The sequence below is a fragment of the Piliocolobus tephrosceles genome, chromosome 10 (genome assembly GCF_002776525.5).
Source record: "Piliocolobus tephrosceles isolate RC106 chromosome 10, ASM277652v3, whole genome shotgun sequence".
Classification (NCBI taxonomy): Eukaryota; Metazoa; Chordata; class Mammalia; order Primates; family Cercopithecidae; genus Piliocolobus; species Piliocolobus tephrosceles.
In genome coordinates, this window is record NC_045443.1 from 102,829,546 (window position 1) to 102,852,786 (window position 23,241).

The 23,241-nt window shown below is 43.3% G+C and overlaps 1 protein-coding gene across 5 annotated transcripts in view; it reads right to left on the bottom strand.

The window, feature by feature from the left end:
* The window catches only part of APPL2 (adaptor protein, phosphotyrosine interacting with PH domain and leucine zipper 2), a 61,342-nt gene that overhangs the window by 3,798 nt on the left and 34,303 nt on the right, over nucleotides 1-23,241 (bottom strand). For 4 of the 5 annotated variants that reach the window (XM_023192604.1, XM_023192676.1, XM_023192529.1 and 1 more), the window contains exons 10-18: nucleotides 21,213-21,371; nucleotides 19,283-19,471; nucleotides 17,162-17,204; nucleotides 17,022-17,078; nucleotides 16,838-16,926; nucleotides 11,617-11,781; nucleotides 11,398-11,450; nucleotides 9,902-10,076; nucleotides 95-131 (exon numbers count right to left, since the gene is read on the bottom strand). In XM_023192604.1, the coding sequence (XP_023048372.1) occupies nucleotides 95-131; nucleotides 9,902-10,076; nucleotides 11,398-11,450; nucleotides 11,617-11,781; nucleotides 16,838-16,926; nucleotides 17,022-17,078; nucleotides 17,162-17,204; nucleotides 19,283-19,471; nucleotides 21,213-21,371 (967 nt within the window). The remainder of the gene's footprint in view (nucleotides 1-94; nucleotides 132-9,901; nucleotides 10,077-11,397; nucleotides 11,451-11,616; nucleotides 11,782-16,837; nucleotides 16,927-17,021; nucleotides 17,079-17,161; nucleotides 17,205-19,282; nucleotides 19,472-21,212; nucleotides 21,372-23,241) is intronic. The other variant, XM_023192840.1, reaches the window with a different exon arrangement.

A 23,241-nucleotide genomic window follows, 5' to 3' on the forward strand; every position in this document is an offset into this window, starting at 1 on the left:
TGGCAGATCTTTATTAAGTGCCTAGGCTGTGTTTAAGGTAGATACAAAGGTGAATTAAGAAGTAATCACTAATGAACCTGTATGAGGTACTTACATTGGCCCTTGATACTTGAGTCTGTGGATCTATCAACCTGAAATTTTAAAAGATACATTGTATCACAAATGTTGGATAAACTGAATATTCCCAGAAGAGTTTGTAGAAGTCCAGAATAAAATAAAACAAATTCCCCCAAATAGAGAGAGAAAGCCTGTTTGAGGGTGAGGCAAGATAGCTCTGTGTGACCACGTGTCCTGCTTTCTGCCTTTACGGAACCTGTGTAAGCTAAAGCTCAGGGTATCTATCATGGAAGATTATATAGCAAGTAGAACATTTACCTTCACAGGATTGTGCAACTTACCCAAAAAGACATTATAATTCTCAATAGATCTGCTATATAATATGGATGGATTATATTCTGTACAGCCTCCCTCTCAACAAACATCCATTGGCAACTTTAATGTCCCTGAAGTACTAGATCAACTTAGTCTAAATTTAACGTTCTTGAAAAAGATGGGGTAGGGGTGAGAGAATAGTGAAGGGCTTTTGACTCTTCAGTTTGGGTAAAAGAGGAATAATGTTTAACAACAAGGTATTCCAGAATATATTTCCTTTTTTTTTTTTTTTTTTTTGTATTTACTATTTATTTATTCTGAGACAGAGTCTTGCTGTCACACAGGCTGGAGTGCAGCCGTGCAATCTTGGCTCACTGCAACCTCTGTCTCCCAGGTTCAAGCGATTCTCCTGCTTCAGCTGGAGAATCCCGAGTAGCTGGGATTACAGGTGTCAGCCACCATGCCCGGCTAATTTTTGTATTTTTAGTAGAAATGGGGTTTCACCATGTTGGCCAGGCTGGTGAACTCCTGACCTCAGGGGATCTGCCTGCCTCAGTCTCCCAAAGTGCTGGGATTACAGGCATGAACCACCACGCCAGGCCTTCAGAATATATTTCTTTAACAGTATTTTAAGCATCATCTAATAATCAGGTTGACATATCCTAGAAAATAAACTATATGAAAATTTATTCCTATCTTAGATAAGTAGGTATAAATTTCTACTGTATTGTACTCGTGTTGGAATAATTAACATGGTATTATAAATTATTACTATACATTTTATAGGTCAAAGCAAATATAGTTTGTGGAAAAAATGGTTATGATTCCATTCATCTGTTAAATGTTCAGATCTATAGAGATGGCAATTTTAGTGGTTAGTGGTTTCCTAGGGCTGGGTGGGTTGCCAGGGGATAACGGGTATTCTTTCTGAGGTGAAGAAAATGTTCTAAAATTGATTGTGGTGATGGTTGTACAACTCTGAATATACTAGAAACCACTGAATTGTACATTTGAATTGTATGATATGTGAATTATATCTCAGGAAAACTGTTACCTCCCCCCGACCAAAAGGCTACAGTTTGAAATACATGCAGTTATACTTATTACACCGTAAGACTTATCAGAGAACTCGAGATTGAGTGTTCTACCCTGGCTCCTCACCTGATCTTATGCAAGTCACCGGGACTTCTTAAAACTGGTTCATCTGTAAAACTGTGGTAAGAACCCCCACTTCCAAGAGGTGGTTATACAGTTAATGAGAAATGTGTATGGGAATTTAAGTAGACAAAGCTTAAGAAATGTTACTTTTATGTCCCTATTAATGAGTATGAATTTAATTTTTTGAATATAGATCATAAACAATTTCCCTCAAGTTGGAATAACTTTCATAGGTATTTTGTAAAATTCCCTTATAAGTGAAAACTTAACACATGCATATTTTGTGGGTCACTTTTAGATGTTTGCTGTTTAAATCAGGTAACCTAGATTTCTCTTTTTTTATTATTATACTTTAAGTTCTGAGATACATGTGCAGAACGTGCAGGTTTGTTACATAGGTATATATGTGCCATGGTGGTTTGCTGCACCCATCAACCCATCATCTACATTAAGTATTTCTCCTAATGCTATCACTCCTCTTGACCCCACCCACCAACAGGCCCCAGTGTGTGATGTGCCCCTCCCTGTGCCTATATGTTCTCATTGTTCAGCTCCTACTTATGAGTGAGCACATGTGGTGGTTGATTTTCTGTTCCTGTGTTAATTTGCTGAGAACAGTGGTTTCTAGCTTCATCCATGTCCCTGCAAAGGACATGAAGTCATTCTTTTTTATGGCTGCATAGTATTCCATGGTGTATATGTGCCACACTTTCTTTATCCAGTCTATCACTGATGGGCATTTGGGTTGGTTCCAAGTCTTAGCTATTGTGAATAGTGGTGCAATAAACATAATGTGCATGTGTCTTTATAGAATGATTTATAGTCCTTCGGGTATATACCCAGTAATGGGATTGCTGGGTCAAATGGTATTTCTAGTTCTAGATCCTTGAGGAATCACTGTCTTCAACAATGGTTGAACTAATTTACACTCTCACCAACAGTGTAAAAGCGTTCCTATTTCTCCATATCCTCTCCAGCATCTGTTGTTTCCTGACTTTTTAATGATTGCCATTCTAACTGGTGTGAGACGGTATCTCATTGTGGTTTTGATTTGCATTCCCCTAATGACCAGTGATGATGAGCTTTTTTTCACCTTTGTTGTCCACATAAATGTATTCTTTGGAAAAGTGTCTGTTTATATCCTTCACCCACTTTTTGATGGGGTTTATTCTTGTAAATGTGTTTAAGTTCTTTGTATATTATGGATATTAGCCCTCTGTCAGACGGATAGATTGCAAAAATTTTCTCCCATTCTGTAGGTTGCCTGTTCACTCTGATGATAGTTTCTTTTGCTGTGCAGAAGCTCTTTAGTTTAATTAGACCCCATTTATCAATTTTGGCTTTTGTTGCCATTGCTTTTGGTGTTTTAGTCATGAACTCTTTGCCCATGCCTATGTCCTGAATGGTATTGCCTAGGTTTTCTTCTAGGGTTTTTATAGTTTTAGGTCTTACATTTAAATCTTTAATCCATCTTGACTTAATTTTTGTATAAGGTGTTAAAGAAGGGGTCCAGTTTCAGTTTTCTGCATATGGCTAGCCAATTTTCCCAACATCATTTATTAAATAGGGAGTCCTTTCCCCATTGCTTGTTTTTGTCAGGTTTTTCCAAGATCAGATGGTTGTAGATGTGTGTTGTTATTTCTGAGGGTTCTGTTCTGTTCCATTGGTCTATATCTCTATTTTGGTACCAGTACCATGCTGTTTTGGTTACTGTAGATTTGTAGTATAGTTTGAAGTCAGGCGGCATGATGCCTCCAGCTTTGTTCTTTTTGCTTAGGATTGTCTTGGCTATGTGGGCTCTTTTTTGGTTCCATATGAAATTTAAAGTAGTTTTCTTCTAATTCTGTTAAGAAAGTCAATGGCAGCTTGATGGGAATAGCACTGTTACTTTGGGCAGCATGGCCATTTTCACAATATTGATTCTTCCTATCCATGAGCATGGCATGTTTTTCCATTTGTGTCCTCTCTTATTTCGTTGAGCAGTGGTTTGTAGTTATCCTTGAAGAGGTCCTTCACTTCCGTTGTAAGTTGTATTCCTAGGTATTTTATACTCTTAGTTAACAATTGTGAATGGGAGTTCATTCATGATTTGGGCTGTTTGTGTATCATTGGTGTCTAGGAATGCGTGTGATTTTTGCACAGTGATTTTGTATCCTGAGACTGCTGAAGTTGCTTATCAGCTTAAGGAGTTTTGGGGCTGAGATGATGGGGTTTTCTAAATATACAATCATGTCATCTGCAAACAGAGATAATCTACTTATCTCTCTTCCAATTTGAATATCCTTTATTGCTTTCTCTTGCCTGACTGCCCTGGCCAGAACTTCCAATATTATGTCGAATAGGAGTGCTGAGAGAGGGCATCCTTGTCTTATGCCAGTTTTCAAAGGGAGTACTTCCAGTTTTTGCCCATTCAGCATGATACTGGCTGTGGGTATGTCATAAACAGCTCTTATTATTTTGAGATATGTTCCCTCAATACCTAGTTTATTGAGTGTATTTAGCATGAAGGGGTGCTGAATTTTATCAAAGGCCTTTTCAGCATCTATTGAGATAATCATGGTTTTTGTTATTGGTTCTATTTATGTGATGGATTACATTTATTGATTTGCGCATGTTGAACTAGCCTTGCATCCCAGGGATGAAGCCGACTTGATCATGGTGGATAAACTTTTTAATGTGCTGCTGGATTCAGTTTGCTGGTATTTTATTGAGGATTTTCGCATTGATGTTCATCAGGGATATTGCCCTGAAATTTTCTTTTGTTGTTGTGTCTCTGCCAGGTTTTGGTATCAGGATGACGCTGGCTTCATAAAATGAGTTAGGGAGGAGTCCCTCTTTTTCTATTGTTTGGAATACTTTTAGAAGGAATGGTACCAGCTCCTCTTTGTAACTGTGGTAGAATTTGGCTGTGAATCCTTCTCGCCCTGGGCTTTTTTTGGTTGGTAGCCTATTAATTAATGCCTCAATTTCAGAACTTGTTATCGGTGGTCTATTCAGGGATTCGACTTCTTCCTGGTTTAATCTTGGGAGGGTGTATGTGTCCAGGAATTTATCCATTTCTTCTAGATTTTCTAGTTTATTTGTGTAGAGGTGTTTATAGTATTCTCTGTTGGTAGTTTGATTTCTCTGGGATCAGTGGTGATATCCCCTTTAGCATTTTTTATTGTGTCTATGTGATTCTCTCTCTTCTTCTTTATTAGTCTGGTTAATGGTCTATCAATTTTGTTAATCTTTTAAAAACACCAGCTCCTGGATTCATTGATTTTTGAAGAGCTTTTCGTGTCTCTTATCTCCTTCAGTTCTGCTCTGATCTTAGTTATTTCTTGTCTTCTGCTAAGCTTTTGAATTTGTTTGCTCTTGCTTCTCTAGTTTTTTTGAGGTGGAGTTTTGCTCTTGTTGCCCAGGCTGGAGTGCAATGGCATCATCTCAGCTTACTGCAACCTCCACCTCCCTGGGTTCAAGCGATTCTCCTGCTCCAGTCTCTCCACTAGCTGGGATTACAGGCGCCTGTCACCACACCTAGCAAATTTTTTGTATTTTTAGTAGAGACGGGGTTTCATCATGTTGGCCAGGCTGGTCTCGAACTCCTGACTTCAGGTGATCCACCTGCCTCGGCCTCCCAAAGTGTTGGGATTACAGGCATGGTCCACCGTGCCCAACCTAGTTCTTTTAATTGTGATGTTAGGGTGTCGATTTTAGATCCTTCCCACTTTATCCTGTGGGCATTTGGTGCTATAAATTTCCCTCTAAACACTGCTTTAGCTGTGTCCCAGAGATTCTGGTACGTTGTGTCCTTGTTCTCGTTGGTTTCAAAGAATTTATTTATTTTTGCCTGAATTTCATTATTTTATTTACCCAGTAATCATTCAGGAGCAGGTTGTTCAGTTTCCATGTAGTTGTGCAGTTTTGAATGACTTTCTTACTCTAGAGTTCTAATTTGATTGCACTGTGGTCTGAGAGACAGTTTGTTGTGATTTCTGTTCTTTTGCATTTGCTGAGTAGTATTTTACTTCCAATTATGTGGTCAGTTTTAGAATAAGTGCGATGTGGTGCTGAGAAGAATGTATATTCTGTTGATTTGGGATGGAGCGTTCTGTAGATGTGTATTATGTCCATTTGGTCCAGAGCTGAGTTTCAGTCCTGAATATCCTTGTTAATTTTCTGTCTTACATCTAATATTGACAGTGGGATGTTAAAGTCTCCCAATATTATTGTGTGGGCGTCTAAGTCTCTTTGTAGGTCTCTAAGAACTTGCTTTGTGAATCTGGGTGCTCCTGTATTGGGTGTATATATATATATATTTAGTATAGTTAGCTCTTCTTGTTGCATTGATCCCCTTACTATATGTAATGCCCTTCTTTGTCTTCTTTGATCTTTGTTAGTTTCAAGTCTGTTTTATCAGAGACTAGGATTGCAACCCCTGCTTTTTTTTCTTTTTTCTTTTTTTGCTTTCCATTTACTTGGTAAATCTTCCTCCTTCCCTTTATTTTGAGCCTATGTGTGTCTTTGCACATGAGATGGGTCTTGACTCTTTATCCAATGTGCCAGTCTGTGTCTTTTAATTGGGGCATTTAGCCTGTTTACATTTAAGGCTAATATTGTTATGTGTGAATGTGATCCTGTCATTATGATGGTAGCTGGTTATTTTGCCTATTAGTTGATGCAGTTTCTTCATAGTGCTGACGGTTTTTACATTTTGGTATGTTTTTGCAGTGGCTGGTACTGGCTTTTCCTTTCCATATTTAGTGCTTCCTTCAGGAGCTCTTGTAAGGCAGGTGTGGTGGTGACAACATCCTTCAGCATTTGCTTGTCTGTAAAGGATTCTATTTCTCCTTCGCTTATGAAGCTTAGTTTGGCTGGATATGAAATTCTGGGTTAAAAATTCTTTTATTTAAGAATGTTAAATGTGTGCCCCCACTCTTTTCTGGGTTGTAGGGTTTCTGCAGAGAAATCTGCTGTTAGTCTGATAGGTTTCCCTTTGTGAGTAACCTGACCTTTCTCTCTGGCTGCCCTTAACATTTTTTTCTTCATTTCAACCTTGGTGAATCTGACGATTATGTGTCTTGCAGTTGCTCTTCTTGAGGAATATCTTTGTGGTGTCTTCTGTATTTCCTGAATTTGAATGTTGGCCTGTTTTGCTAGGTTGGGGAAGTTCTCCTGGATAATATCCTGAAGTGTTTTTTCTAACTTGGTTCCATTCTCCCTGTCACTTTCAAGTACACCAATCAAATGTAGGTTTGGTCTTCTCACGTAGTCCCGTATTTCTCAGAGGCTTTGTTCATTCATTTTCATTATTTTTTCTTTAATGTTGTCTTCACACTTTATTTCATTAAGTTAATCTTCAATCTCTGGTATCCTTTCTTCCACCTGATCAATTTGGCTACTGATACTTGTGTATGCTTCACACAGTTCTCATGCTGTGTTTTTAATCTCCATCCATAGGCTGTACCCACTGTCTAACCAGTCCCAATGAGATGAGCTGGGTACCTCAGTTGGAAATGCAGAAATCACCTGCCTTCTGCGATGGTCTCGCTGGGAGCTGCAGACTGGAGCTGTTCCTATTCAGGCATCTTGTCTGGGAATTGATTTTTCTTTTTCAATCTTCTGATTTTCTGTGTGACCTCTAAATGGTCTCAGAACCTATTCCACTGCAGGGGTATGTTTACCGTGGTGACGTATGCATAGCGTCAGATTTATCATTAATGATGTTTAGTGTCTTCATAACTTTGTGCAGCCATTACCACTATCTAGTCCTAGGACATTTTTATCATCCCAGAGGAAACTTCATCTCCATTAAGAAGTTACTCATTCCGGCCGGGTGCGGTGGCTCAAGCCTGTAATCCCAGCACTTTGGGAGGCCAAGACGGGCGGATCACGAGGTCAGGAGATCGAGACCATCCTGGCTAACACGGTGAAACCCTGTCTCTACTAAAAAATACAAAAAAACTAGCCGGGCGAGGTGGTGGGCGCCTAGAGTCCCAGCTACTCCGGAGGCTGAGACAGGAGAATGGCGTGAACCCGGGAGGCCGAGCTTGCAGTGAGCTGAGATCCGGCCACTGCAGTCCAGCCTGGGAGACAGAGCGAGACTCCGTCTCAAAAAAAAAAAAAAAAAAGAAGTTACTCATTCCTCCTCCCACCCTCTGGCAATCTCTAGTCTGTCTTCTGTCTCTATGGATTTGCCTATTCTGGATATTTCATATAAACAGAACCCCACAGTATGTTGCCTTTTGTATCTGGCTTCTTTCACTTAGCACAATGTTTTCATCATTCATCCATGTTGTAGCACATATCAGTCCTTTGTTCCTTTTTAAGGCCAAATAATATTCCACCATACGTATAAACAGGTGGAGTATCCTGTATCTGAAATTGTTTTGGATTTCAGCTTTTTTTTCAGATTTTAGAATACTTGCATTATATTTACCAGGATGAGCATCTCAAAATCCAAAATGCTCCAATGAGCATCTCCTTTGAGCATCAAGTTGGCACTCAGAAAGTTTCAGATTTTTGGAACATTTGAGATTTCCAGATTTGGAATGCTCAACTCTACCACATTTTGTTGATCCATTCATTTGCTGTTGGGCATCTGTATTACTTCCACTATTTGGGTATCATGAAAAGGACTGCTATGAGCATTTGCGTATAAGTTTTTGTTTGAACACCTGTATTTAATTCTTTTGGGTAACTACCCAGGAGGCCGCCAAACTATTTTTTCACAGCAGCTGAACCATTTCATATTCCCACCAGCAATGGGTTCCAGTTTCTTCACATCCTTGTAAACGCTTATTTTCCATTAAATATATATGAGATATATAAATGAGATATATAAATATATATATGAGATATATAAATATATATATACACATCTATGAGACAGAGTGCGCACATGCCATCTTGATATGGAGTGACATATCTCATTGTGGATTTGCTTTGCATTTCCTTAATAACACATAGCATCTTTTCATGTGCTCATTGGCCATTTGTATATGATCTTTGGAGAAATGTCTATTTCAAGTCCTTGGTCCATTTTTTAGTTGGGTTGTCTTTCTGTTTTTATAAGAGTTCTTTGTACATTTTGTGTACTACATCCATATTAGATAGAATTTGTGAATACTTTTTTCCCATTCTGTAGGTTGTCTTTTCATTTTGATGTGCTGTGGTTTTTCACAGTACTTGTACATACATTTTCCTTTGATCTTTTTGGTGGAAATTATTCCAGGACCATTAGGATTATTAAGAACCATGAGCCCATTTCTGTAAAAGGTCCAGGACATACTGAAAGAAAAGCTTTAAATAAATATAAGGTTTTATTAATAAGAACTTAATTCTCAGATAAGGTTCATAATAAATGAAAAGAATGGGCTTAATGAATGGAAGAAGCCATATCCTGATTTTTGCTATAGTCCTAGTTACCTGTTTTGAAGCTAACGTTCATTGAGTACTTTTAATGGGCCACTGAGTTGTAAATGTTTTACATATATTAGCACATTTATTCCTCATGACATTTATTTCTCATGACAACAGTGGAGGGTGTGAACAGTAATTTTCATTTTACAGCTGAAAAAACTGAGGTACAGAGGCTCAAAAACTTGCTTAAGGTCACATAACCAAGAAATGCTGAAGCCAGGAATAAACTGAGACATTCTGGCTCTAAAGCAGTGCTGTCCCTTAGAAATGTAATGGAAGCCTTATACGTCATTGAAGTTTTCCCAGCAGCCACATTAAGTGAAAAGTAACACATGAAATTAATTTTACTTAATCCAGTATATCTAAAATATTACCAGACACGTGATTGACCTAAAAAATTAGTGAGATGTTTTACATTCTAAATCTTAGAAATTTGGTATGTATTTAACACTGAAAACACATCTCAGTTCAGGCTAGTTATGATGCAGATGCTACCTGTGGCTACCGTATCATACGCCCAGGTTCATAACAAGGACTTTGGTCATATCTGAAACCCAGATCATATTACCTGAAACCCTAAATCATGTAGTTAATACGGCCTGCTCTCTCTGTGATGGCCAAGATATTTAGGCAGATTTGGCAGATTTTTTAGTTTTTTTCCCCATTATTTTTATAAATAGTACTCTCAGAAAAAAAAACTTTCCATTTTCAAGCTCTGACATATAGAGAATAAGTCTAGTGTGATAGCATCTTGGTGAACAACAGTATTCACTCACCACTGAATTTTTGAAGATACCAGTTCTTGTCTCTAAGGGAGCACTTTCTAGGCTATCTGTCTTATGTAAAAAATAGTGGGGGCAAAAGCAAGAGTAGTCTCTTCATTCCAACACTAACATTTCAGATGGGTGAATTAGCCTTAAAAGGGTTAGCTGAAGCCATAAGAAAGTCTGAAAATAAAACAATGTACCTCAAAGATTGACTGGTGACCATCAGATGGGATTCTGTCATGCGGAAGATGTTGTGAATAGCCCGAGCAGCCAATACTTGTCTCATCGCTTCATAAATCACTTCAGTAGTGCTGTCTGTTTTTACTGCCATTGATCCCAAAAACCGAACTATAAACATCTGCTGCAAAAGAGAATCTGCAAGACAGCATTTTCCACTCAGGATCTCATTTACTTCCTGCTGCTGTTGATCTGCACACCAGTGTCAGATGTGCTGGTTTTGCCTGCTTTCTGTGGAAGAGCTTCTACCAAAATTTCTCAATATCGCTTTTATAAGCCCAATATTGCCAAAGCTCTGCCTCTTCCATTGTCTACATTTTGTCAGTTTGTTTGGAACTACTTCATTAGACTAGAAAGGCTTTTCTTCATCTATAAAATGAGATGATGGTGGTACCAGATGAACATCCTTCTAATGCTGAAACTCTAGGTGACTACAGTGTACCTTTTCTCTGAAAGAGTGCGTTGTCTAGACAATAGAAGACTCATTACTTTGGCCCACTGATAAAGTCCTCTTAGAAAGGAAAAGTCATTTGCAGGATACAAGATCTCACGTTGGGTCTCAGGCAATTCATACTTCATGCCTATTACTGAAAGGCAGTGACAATGTTTCATAGCCTAATGGAAGTAGAACTGGCTGCTGAGAGTGGCGCATAACTTGACAAAACTGACTCTCAGCAACCATAACTAGAAGATCAAAGAAGGTTTTTCTTTTCTTTTTTGAGACGGTCTCACTCTGTAGCCCAGGCTGGAGTGCAATGGCGTGATTTCAGCTCATTGCAACCTCCACCTCCCAGGTTCAAGTGATTCTGACATCTCAGCCTCCTGAGTAGATAGGATTACAGGCGCCCATCACCACACCTGGCTAATTTTTGTATTTTTTTTTTTTTTTTTTTGTAGAGACGGGGTCTCACTGTGTTGCCCATGCTGGTCTTGAACTCCTAAGCTCAGGTGATCCACCCGCCTCGGCCTCCAAAAGTGCTGGGATTATAGGCGTGAGCCAGCGCGCCAGCCATCAGATATGTTCTTAAGTACATTATCAGAATGTAAAAAACCAAACATTTGAATTTGAAAGACCTAAATATCATTCATTTGTGTCATCTTCAAATTCAAGAACAAGTTATTTGTGCTTTTGGTTTTCTAAAATGAAATAGCATATTTCCAATTCACCAAGCCTGCATTTGAATGTGATAACAGATTCAGATTTCACATTCCTATGCTGTGCTACAAAAAGGCTATGGCTAACAGTGAAATAGCTGTAAATGGTCTTTCAGCTACCCTTCAGTTTTTATCGAAGACTTGCCTCCATTGCCGATATCTTACTAAACTTTCAGAAAGAACAACAAATCTTCAATTCATATTCCTAATCTTAGCTCTCTAAAACATGATTTCACATTTTATTTCGATGGCCCTTGTCATTTTGTGCAGGGGAAAGAATAAGGACACCAAACTAGTCACTTACCTTCTGCTTCTGGAAATGACTCATCCTCAGTTTCACCAAAAGGGTTGGTACGCCTAGGGGAATAGCCAGAGTTGAACAAACACGACAGCAGCAGCTAGAAGGGCACTTAGCACTTGAACTGGAAGTCAGAATGGCAACAGTCTTTGGTGGTGGAGGGGGACACAAGAGACCTCAAATTTACTTTCAGTTCTCCCAGAGATAACCTCTCTCAGTCCATACCTGCTCCCTCTGTTCTGATCAAGGAATTCTGTAGCAGGAAGCACAATATCGAATTGAATTGGCGTTCCAGGCGCTATCAGTTCCTCTGCTTCAGGTAGACTGGCTGTTGCTTTGGGAACAATCTTGTCATTTTCATTTTCCATCTCTGAATTTTTCAGGTTCTGGCTGAAGGGGACAAAATCAGTTCCCTTAACCTTACGCTTTTATAATCAAGTGAATACTTGTTGAAGGCTGAGGTAACTTTTATGAATGAAAATACAAGGGGAAAAGATTTAACTCAATCCCTTAATCCATTCTACAAATAAACCTCCTTCAAACTTCCTTCATATCCTTAGCTAAAAACCCTCAGACTGCCCCATTTCCTGCAGTTCTCTCTGCTGCACAGCATCTTGCACTGTGCTACTAATTTTCTGTTTGTATTCTTCTCTGTGAGGCAGGTTTTGGAGGGCCTATGCTATAACTAAGTAATATGTATTCTTACCACATAGTAGGCACTCAAAAATGTTAGCTGAATGGACTAAAGGTCCTGGCTTGGCATTTAATCACAATCTGGCTCTAATTTCCCAAAAGCCTCCATTTCCACTTCTTTAATGCACCCTCTATGAGAGCTGTACCACACATACCATATGCTTTTCCTTATTTCCATCTTCATCCCAATTCTGCTGCTCACCCAACTCTCCCAACCCAGCTCAAATTCTTCCTCATCCACTAGGCCAGCCTGCACCCCGCCTCCTTCCTCTGATTCTTCTAAGTTACAGGCACAGTCTTACAGCCCTGTGTGCCTCCTGAGCTTCACACTGTGCCCACACTCATTGCTGACATCGTGGCCCATCAAATATTGTGTTCTCTGCAGAGAGATTAATCAGGCACCAACATGTTCTCCTCCAGTCTCAGAATACTGTAATTTAACTTTTCAACGTTTAAAAAATCTTTTCTCCCCAGCCAGACTATAAACTCCTTTGAAGGGCAAAGAATATCAATGTATTCTGATTTTTTTCATTGCCTGGACCATAAAAAGCTCTCAGTGATCTTTCTGTTCATTGGATATGTCAATATTTTCCTATTTCTCAAACATGTCAATAACTGAATGTAGTATATCAAACTACTTTACAACAGGTACTTGACAAATGATCATACTTACTGGAATGTGGATTGAAACACTGTACATAGACTTGTAGACGGTCACTGCAAGGCAAGCCCTTGGAGACCACTTGGTCTGACCTCCATTGTTCACAGAAAAGGAAACTGAGGCCTCTGGAGAAATTGAGCAGTTTTGAAGGCACTCAGTTACCTGGTGGGCAAGCCAGATTAAAAACGGTCTCCTTACTGCCAGGAGAGTGCATCCCCAGGATGTCATACTGCCTCAATAACCCTAAGTGGGAGAGTCACATCTGCTGTTTGATCCTGTCTTTAAGAGAGGGCTGTGATATAATAAGTAGTAAGCACTGGAGAAAGCTATGAGTAGAAGCTTCAAGGGGAGAAAGTGAGTCCAAGATTTTGGCTCCCCAGAGAGTCAAAGTGGGGAGATAACAATCCAGATAGGGTGGGGCCAGGTTGTAGAGGGCCCTTACACCATCAGGTGGGGTCTGAACTTGACACAACAGCATAGGGAGCCACCAAAGACTCTGAACATAGGGGTGACATGATGTTAACTTTTACCTGTGATCTCCATGTCACCAGCTCTGATGGACACTTTGCAGTCATCATAATTGACTTAAAGCATCTAACACAGCTGATCTCTCCTTGAACTCTTCTCTCTTGGTTTCTGCTGGTGCCACATTAATTTATAGAGTTTCCTCCTACCTTTCTTGATGTTCCTTCTCAATGTCTTTTGCAGGCTCCTTTTCTACCCTAACTGCTGGAGTTCTTTAGGATTTGGTTGCAGGCTCTGCTTTCCCCTCCCTCTCCTCTCTCCCATAGAGGACCTCATCCACTGCTGTTCAGTGCTGGGAGTCCCCAGTTCATACACCCAGCCCAGACGTTTTCTTTGCACTCCACACCTGTATCATCTGTTCATATGGGATGTTTCATAGGCCTCTCATGCTTAACATGTCCAAAACTGAACTCTTCGTCTCTTTAAGAAACACCATCTGCCCAGGTGTTCAGCTCCGACTGGAGTCATCCTTTATCTGTCCTTTTCTGTTTACGCTTATCCGTCAAGTCCCATAGGTTTTACCTCCAGAATGAGTCCACATCCATCTACTTTTCATCTCTGCCGTGATCCTGGTCTAAACCACCATCATCTAATCCTGGGCTGCTAGGATGCCTCCTCACTGGCTACTGACTTGCTCTGTTCTGTGTTCTCCAGAGCAGCCAGAGCTAACTTTGGAAAATGGAGAGTGGGTATCTCCATCTCCATCACAAACACACAGCTCTCAGAGCCCTTCCACAGCTCCCTGTATGCTTCCTTCATCATCAGTCCCTGCCACCCTCCCCACCGCCCCCATCATGTCCCATGATCTCCCTCTGCCTGCACTGTCCCGTTACACTGCCTCCTTTCAGTTCCTCAGATATACTAAGCTCTTCTCTATCCTGTTACCTCCACAATTGCTACCAAGAATACACTACCTCTGGCTCTTTGCAAGAGTAGCCACATCTTGTCTTTTACTTTGCAGCTTGAATATTATCTTCACGGCCAGGCCCTGCACAGGTCTCCTCTTCACCCTCCATGACAGCACCTCATCTCCTTAACGTCGCAGTGCTTCCCTCATTTTAACTCGGTCTGTGCTTACCTTTTGCCTGTTCTCCCCAGTAATCTCTATGTTTCCTTAACTAGGCCAGGCCTGGGCAAATAGTAGATACTCAAATATTTGTTGAGTAGCTGGATAAATGAATTAACAGTAGATATATAGTAACTGCAGAATGAGGGAAGTCCACATATGATACTTGCTTAGAAGTAAATGGCAGTTTGTTCCCAAGAACACAATTTCTCTGCTTCTTTCCCCCCAGTGTCATCAAAACATTGCTTTATTCTTAGTGGGATGACCCTAAGAGAGATAGCAGCCCTCTCCCCACAGCTCTGGGGCCATCTGGCAGCCACATCTGTCCCCCATCCAATCACTGGGCTAATTCAGCTGGCTGGCTAGAGTAATTTTTTTTTCCCCAGGGAGTCTTCTGTGTCCCTTCTGTGGGATCCTTTTGGTCTAAAAATGTGATTTGCTTATTCTAGAATGGGGAGAAAAAAATCAGTTACTGAATAATTAAATATGGGCTGCAAATTGTCTTTTTAGGAAACCTATCACACCTTCTAATTGCAAACCCTCCTGAACTATCCATCAACACCCTTGAGAGATGGTGTTTCAGAGCTAGAAGGGTCCTAGGAGGCCAGCTAGTTCCTTGTATGTTACAAGGCTGAGAAGACAAAGGCCCAGAGCGTTTACTGACTTACTCAGGGACATCTAGCTGTGTATAACACAAGGCAGAGCTATCGTTAGAACCCATGTCTCTCAACTGCAGGTCTGGTATTCCTTCCACTGTGCATATCAAACATTTTTGTAACTTTACAAAGCGAAGACATACATTTACCCAGGAGAAGGCTACAGGATTAACCCTCACTGACTGGATGGATCTTTAGTTCCACTTCCTTTCATATAGTGTCTTCCTTAGAGTTCCATTTCATAAAGCATGCTACTTGTATAAACTGTTAAATCCTTAAGTTACGGTGCTGAAATATTTCTCGGACTTGTTGCCTCTTCCTCCTCTTTTTTTAAAACACTTGTTTAAGTTCTCATGTTCTGCTTCACAGCTACTACCACATCAACATCCTACTGGGTCTTGCACTCTCCCCTTCTTCCCACAACCTGTATCCAATTTATCCTACCCAGGTGCAGAACAGTCTTCCTAACCCTGGTTCTGACCATTGCCCATTTCCCCAAAACCTTCCGTTTTGTTCCACTGCCTGTAACTCCTGAGCAGGGCACCCAGGTCTTTCCAGTTAGACTCAAACCTATTTTCTGGCCTTACCTTCTCCCATTCCTTCTCAGGCACCCGGTGCCCAGTGTGTGAACACTGGCTCCACACTGCACAGATCCTGGGAAGTTACTTAACCCTGAGTTTTTAATGACTTCCTTCTGGGGTCATTAGATATTTGTAAAAAATGTAATGGGGTTCTTTCTACCATGCCACTAAAAGATGAACACCAAATATAGTCATAATTTTAATTTAACCTTTAATGCCAGGCTTTCATTAGTATGAAAATACAGCCCTCTACCATTTAACCAGATGGAAACTCCCATTAAGACAACGGGTAGGATTCCTGGAATAAATCCTAAAGCAGAATTCAAAATGAGGAAAGCTGTATGCATGAAAATGTTTGCTCTAAATGATAACAGTAAACGCCGGGGAGATAACCTAAATAATCAATGGTTAATAAATGGTGGAATGGGCCAGGCGCAGTGGCTCATGCCTATAATCCCAGCACTTTGGGAGGCCGAGGCGGGTGGATCACTTGAGGTCAGGAGTTCAAGACCAGCCTGGCTAACACAGTGAAACCTCATCTCTACTAAAAAGACAAAAATTAGCCAGGTGTGGTCGCGGGCACCTGTAAGCCCAGCTACTCGGGAGGATGAGGCAGGAGAATCACCTGAACCCGGGAAGTGGCGGTTGCAGTGAGCCGGGATTATGCCACTGCACTCCAGCCTAGGTGACAGAGTGAGACTCCATCTCAAAAAAATTTAAAAATAAATAAATAAGTAAATGAATAAATGATGGAATAGGGTGTAGTTACTAAAAGGAACAATTCTGAAAAATGTAGAAATAAAGTATGTGCAAATACAAAATAAATGTATGTATAAAACTATCACCGTATGTGCAGACTTATGGGCATTAATATGGATATATAAAAGGTGATTTTTTTTCCTTATTTTTTAAAAAAAAATTTTTGCTTTCGTTCCGTTACTTTGTTGATGCTGATAGAAAATGTGGGGAGAACTCCTGACTAGCAGGCCCCTCCATGCATGTCCTGTTTGCTTGGACTGCAGCAGCACGGCCCAGTGGAAGGGACAAGGCTGCTGACATCAGACAGGCTTGACTCCGAGCTCTACCACTCACACATGGTGTGAACATGGGCAGATGTTTAACTTTTCCCAGCCAGCGTTACTGCTTCTGTTAAACGGACTGAAACACATGCCTTGGTTTGTGTGGATTAAGCAACAACTCATTTCATATTCCTAATCCATAATTTGGCTCCACAAAAGCAAGTTTTCCTTTGTCTTTTAGTTACCTGGGGCATGAGCTTTCTTGTTTTTTTCCAAAACTTGTAATGGGAGTCACTGCTTGCAGAGCGGTCTGATTCAACTTGATCGCGACTGCCTAAAAATCCACAGGAAGACACGCTCAGTCCCAGGAGGTGGATGCTTACCTTCCAGGTTGAGAAAAGGGCTGAGATGCAGGCGACTGTTAATTACCTCAGGGTTGTCAGTCAGGTAGATCTGTCTGGAGATGTTGTTTATTGCACATATCCACTGTAGAGGACATTAAAAAAGAATACTGAATCCCACAGTCACCCACCACACTAGGAAAGAAGGATGACAAACAAAATCTTTACCTCTTCATTTTCCTTTCTGCTCTCAGCCTGGAGGATTATTCCCCTGAAACAAAAGCATCTAAGTAATTAAGTACTTCCCCGATCTCAGTGACTGGGGATTATTCTACATAAACTGAACTTAGCTGGGGTGTGGGAGGAAACAGGCCACGAAGGCAGCATGATGAGAGGGAAAGAAAATGGGGTTCCAGGGCCAGGTGTAGTGGCTCACGCCTGCAGTCCCAGCACTTTGGGAGGGCGAGGCAGGAGGATGGCTTGAGCCAAGGAATTTGAGACCAGCCTGGGCAACATGGCGAAACCCCCTCTCTACAAAAAATACAAAAATTAGCTGGGCGTGGTGGCGTGTGCCTATATTTCTAGCTACTAGGGAGGCTGAAGTGGCAGGACTAATTGAGCCCGGGAGGTTGAGGCTGCAGTGAGCGGTGATTGTGCCACTGCACCCCAGCCTGGGTGACAGGGCAAGACCCTATCTCAAAAAGAAAAAGAAAAAGAAAAAAGAAAATGGGCTTGTAGATCTGGCTCTCCCTGATTCACTATGTGATCTTGGACAAACACGGCCCTTTCCCTGGGCCTCAGCATGTTCTTCTATGAAATGAGAAGGTGGGACTCAGATCTTCTAGCCCAAGTCTTTGATTCTACAGTGAGATTCATCTGTCGACCTCCTCTAATGATCCAAGATGACCAGGACTCCAAGCCCAGCCACTCCTCCACCATGCCCAAAGAAGGACTTGGCAGCCCATTCACTCCTTTCCCAGAACTGAAGTCTGCGTATGGAGGCCCGGGAATAAGGTAACAGTAATACTGCCCTACCTTTGTGGAGGCTTTAACTCTTTTTTTTTTTTTGAGACGGAGTTTCGCTCTTGTTGCCCAGGCTGGAGTGCAATGGTGTGATCTCGGCTCACCGCAACCTCCGCCTCCTGGGTTCAAGCGATTCTCCTGCCTCAGCCTCCCAAGTAGCTGAGATTACAGGCGCCCATCACCACTAACGCGCCCGGCCAATTTTCTATTTCCAGTAGAGACGGGGTTTCTCCACATCTGGTCATGCTGATCTCAAACTCCCGAGCTCAGGTGATCCCCCCGCCTCGGCCTCCCAAAGTGCTGGGATTCCAGGCGTGAGCCACTGTGCCCGGCCGAGGCTTTACCTCTTTAAAGAGACTCCACATCTGCCGGTTCCCTTGTTCCTCTCATCTGTGGCAGATCGAGTAACATAGATCTTATCTCTATTTTCTATCTGAGGAAAGTGAGGCCCAGAGGAGGTAACTGCAAAGGACCATGATGAGCATCCAGGAATCTCCATTCCCATCACCAAAGCAGGAAGGATGAGGTCTAAAGCTGCTCTGCCAAGCTGGGAGGAGAGACATCATCCCAACGCCGTCCCCACCACACCCCCCTGCGGCTCAGGTCCAATCTTAATAGAATGCAATGCAAGAAGAGCAGCTCTGATGATGGCAGGGCCACTCCTCTCCCCAGGCAGGTGAACCCTGAAGCCCCTCCATGGGACTCCGAACTCCCTGGAGCAGTTTAAAAACCACCACTCTGAGAGGGGATCCCACTGGGACGGGATCTACTGCGAATGACCACAGGCTGTGGATCGTTAAAGTACCACCTCTTTGGGGCCCCTCAGGTACACAGGGCATGTGGGAACAGCATGGCAGCCGCCGATACTGCTGCAGCGGAGTGCACTTCTCACAACTCCCGCTTCTGCTGGAAAAATGGCCTTCTCAGGAAGGTCATCCTTACCAAAATACAGTTACCCTCCCCTGCCACAATCCAAACACAAATGCTTCTTTACAACAGGCTAGGAGTCGCTACAGCCTTCTCTCTGTCTCTCAGAATCTGTGCTAACACCGACAACTTCTGTTGCTGTCTCACACATGTAGGTCATCTCCAAAGCTACAGACAAACCCTCACTTATCTCCATATGGGATAAGGCAGGCTGGATCCCTTATGGGTCACGAGGGCTTGTTTAAAGAGAGCAGAAAATCATCCTTCTGAAAGGTAAACAATACCCAGATTGGGGCCTCTTCCACAGAGGGCTGGCAGGTAGGAATGAATTAGGAGGCCCCTGGCACGGGTGAAACCACTATACTCGTTCTCCTCCCAAATAAAATGCGTGAGACATACGATTTTCCATTGGGTGTGGTGATCTGGAAACAGTAGCGCCGGTCTTCGCAATCCACGGCCATTACTGAGCAGTTGTCCAGGTCCTGGATCAAACCTCCAGCCACGGCTCCCCTGGGCTGACACATCAGATTCCCGCCTTGGGTGAAGAAATAAAGCCTCTCCCAGGTGGTGGTGACCAGCCCTGTTTTGCTGTGAGTTGTGTTTTAAAAAGCCCATTAGTACCAGAAAGCACCAGCTACACCTCTAAGTCTTGCTACCTCGTTATGGGTACTGGTGGCATTTTAGAAATAATGTGTTCATACCGTTAAAGCAAAACTGCCCATTCAAGTGGAAAGAGCAGCAGAAGGGTACAATTTAGCTGGAATGATCTGGGAGATCATGGGCTCTGCTTCCGAGGGAGATACCAGTCCCAGGGCTGACTCCCCGCACTGCAGCCACACGCTGACTACTAAACCAGGAGATGGAACTAGAATAAGTCCGCCACCATTAAGAACTGAATACCTGGAGAATCATTTCTCTGAGACCTGGAGCTGAGCTGCTCTGAATCTACTCAGGGTTGCCTTAGCCCACAGCACCCACCCGTCCTAGGAGGCTCTCAACAGATTTGCTTTAACTGAAGGTCATTCTTGTTTTGTGAGCTGCTTACAAAAAGGAAAATCTAGTTCCTGGCAAATAACAACAGAACCCAGTGGGTTTTCTACGCCTGCAGAACTACAGGGGACATTTAGCTTGTGATCGCTGCAAGTTCACAGACCTCAGAGGTGCTCCAGCCTGCTAACAGCTGGCTGTTCCTCTCCATGGACCCTCCACCGGGGGTTATCAAATACATTTACTTGGCTCAGTATTTACGAAGTAGCAACTATGTCCAAAGGCACTGGGTTTCCTGTCCCAGTAATTTCCCCAAATGGCAGCGGCTGACATCTGAGTGCTCACTGCCTGGGAGGGATGAACACATTCAATCTAACTTCATAAAGCAGGTGCGGTTATCAGCTGCATTTCACAGATGAAGAGATCAAGGCTCAGCCCAGCTGGGCTGTCTGATTCCAAAGTCAGTGCTTTTCACACCACACCATGACAATATCCTCTGTGCTCACAGAAGCACTTAAACCTGATCATCCCTTCCATTCAAAATGGACACTTAAAGACCTGAGTGGTAAATGTGTGACCCAATCAGTATGAATCGAACTGACTCAAAAAGCCTCCTGACCCTGCCTCTGGCTCGCGGGTACGTCTCCAGCACACGGCTCTCACCTGCCAGCTGGTGGGGGGGGAGGGGCATGACGGGATAAAAAATGTCAGTGGTCCAGGATGGCAACAGTTAAGAGTGGTCTGTTTGCACATGGCCACAGTGACCAGAGACAAGGGTGGGCCAGTGTCCTGGAGTCTGCAGCACCGGGCTCTCAGAGGACTCATTCCAGCCCCATCTCTTAGTGCAGTTTGGCGCCTGGGCCCCAGAGGTTTCCTATGTTGCAAGTGGGAGGGCTGCTGTGATGGGAGTTCTTCCCAGTCTCACCCGCCCACCTCCCTCCTACTTTAATGGGGCATGTAAGATTGTTTTTCAGCCGGGCGCGGGGGCTCAAGCCTGTAATCCCAGCACTTTGGGAGGCCGAGACGGGCGGATCACGAGGTCAGGAGATCGAGACCATCCTGGCTACCACGGTGAAACCCCGTCTCTACTAAAAAATACAAAAAACTAGCCGGGCGAGGTGGCGGGCGCCTGTAGTCCCAGCTACTCCGGAGGCTGAGCCAGGAGAATGGCGAGAACCCAGGAGGCGGAGCTTGCAGTGAGCTGAGATCCGGCCACTGCACTCCAGCCTGGGCGACAGAGCAAGACTCCGTCTCAAAAAAAAAAAAAAAAAAAAGATTGTTTTTCAGCCACTTCTTAGGGAAAACTGATTTCAGAAAAAGAGGCAGACGGTGGCATTCTCACTTTCTGAGATTAAGGTAACCAGCCTTCTGGATGAGGTTCCTGTTGATCTGTGGTGCAGCCACATCAGAGTCTGGAGTGTAAACAGATTCATCAACAGAGAGGAATTCTTGCTGGGACACCCGCATCTTTTCCGCCTCAGCTTCCAGTTCTACCTGAATGCTTAAGACAGAAGGTGTTGGGTCAGTTACTCACTGCTGGCCAACCCAGCACTACTAAGAAGCCACTGGCAGCCATCACTCCACCCCCGCCAAGCTTCCGGCCTTACAGATGCAGCTGCCAGCCTCCTACAGGGCCACAACCCTCTACCCTTATAGGCCCTGAAAACTATGAATCACAGGGACTCAATTTTGCAGTAGTAAATGTGTTTCTATGACTGCTGTTTTGAAACAGAACCTAAGGAATGCCACTGACCTATGCTTGAACCCAGCTGGACAGTTTTGCTGCTGACAGACGTATCCATGCTCAGCACCGCTGATGCACATTTTTGGAGAAAAGCTTTGAGAAGCCCATCCTCCAGGGCTGCTCACACAGGCAGCCTAAGCAAGTTCCAAAAAGGAAGGAATGAAATGGCAGTCAGGCCTCCCCTGCTCTTGGTTCAGTCAGGAGCGGTGCTCACAGGAAAATGACCAGGAAGTGGTACTAAGGTGCAACCACAAAGCCAAAGGCAATGCTTTTCATTTTTTAACAGCCACAGATCTGCCCCGAGGCTGCATGGGCTAGCAGGCCGAGGGCTGCCCACACAGGGGTAAGTGGACAGATGGCCTGGCTCTGGGACATTAGCCCCTGGCTTTCATGGAGGTGTGTGCTGAGGTGTAGAAATGGTGGCTGCCCTTTACCCCTACTAAGCTAGACCTTACCAGGCCACCCCACCCAGTTGTGACAGTCTGCCCAACAGGGCCCATCTATCTGAGAAATCACACTTTAGAGGAGGTGTTTCTCTGCACTGTGTTACAGGAGACACGGCAATCACAGGGTTAAAATCAGAAGCAAACGGGGCCAGTGTTTCTCCACGTGAGCACCTCAGGATTCTCTCTCTTCTGTAATTAAGGAATGTTGGCTTGGACATTCCATATTTCCCCACTCCCTATCTATCTGTCTGTCTGTGTCTGTCTGTCTGTCTGTCTAGACTCTTGCTTTGGCTCGCTACAACCTCGGCCTCCTGGGTTCAAGTGATTCCTATGCCTCAGCCTCCCAAACAGCTGGGATTACAAGCATGCACCACCACACCCAGCTAATTTTTTATTTTTAGTAGAGAAGGGGTTTCACCATGTTGGCCAGGCTGGTTTTGAACTCCTGGCCTCAAGTGACCCACCCACCTCAGCTTCCCAAAGTGTTAGGATTACAGCCGTGAGTCACCGCTCCTTGTCAGCTCCTCGTCTTTAATGCAGCTCAATTTTGGCTTTTCTGACATTTGACTGGGATGATGGGGGACTCTACCATTGGTGGCCTTAGGACAGGTAAGCTGGAGGACAAACTTGATTAGCTTCGCCTGCTTGTCACTGCCCTGGCTGAGAGAATGGAACACGGAAGGCCAAGCTCAGCACATAGGACAGGGGAGAAGAAAGGGGGAGGGGAGAAGGGGAAGGAGGGACCAAGAGCCTGTCAAGAGCTCAGGGTCAGCTTTTATGGGTGAGAAACCTCTCTGAAGATGTGATACAAGAGAAGGATCCTGTCCCCGGAAGGACGCGGGCACCAACGTGGCATCTTGCGTACAACTCCAAGAGATTTTTAGTAGCTGACCTGCCTTCCCCTTCTCCCCTGCCCCACACAGATTCAGGCTCAAACACTGGGAGCTCATCCAAAGTTCCCGGGAACCAAAGGAACAGGGTTAAACTTAATTGCTTTCAACTGGTTCTCTTCACAGATTTAAAAAAAAAAAAAAAAGCACGTATACACACACACACACACACACACACACAATTATGTATCTGTTCATCTATAGATATGAGCCACAGAAAGGTAGAACTGTATCACTACAGGGTTAGGGGATAAAGAAAGCTCTGCGGGGTGGCTGCAAACCATGCCGTGC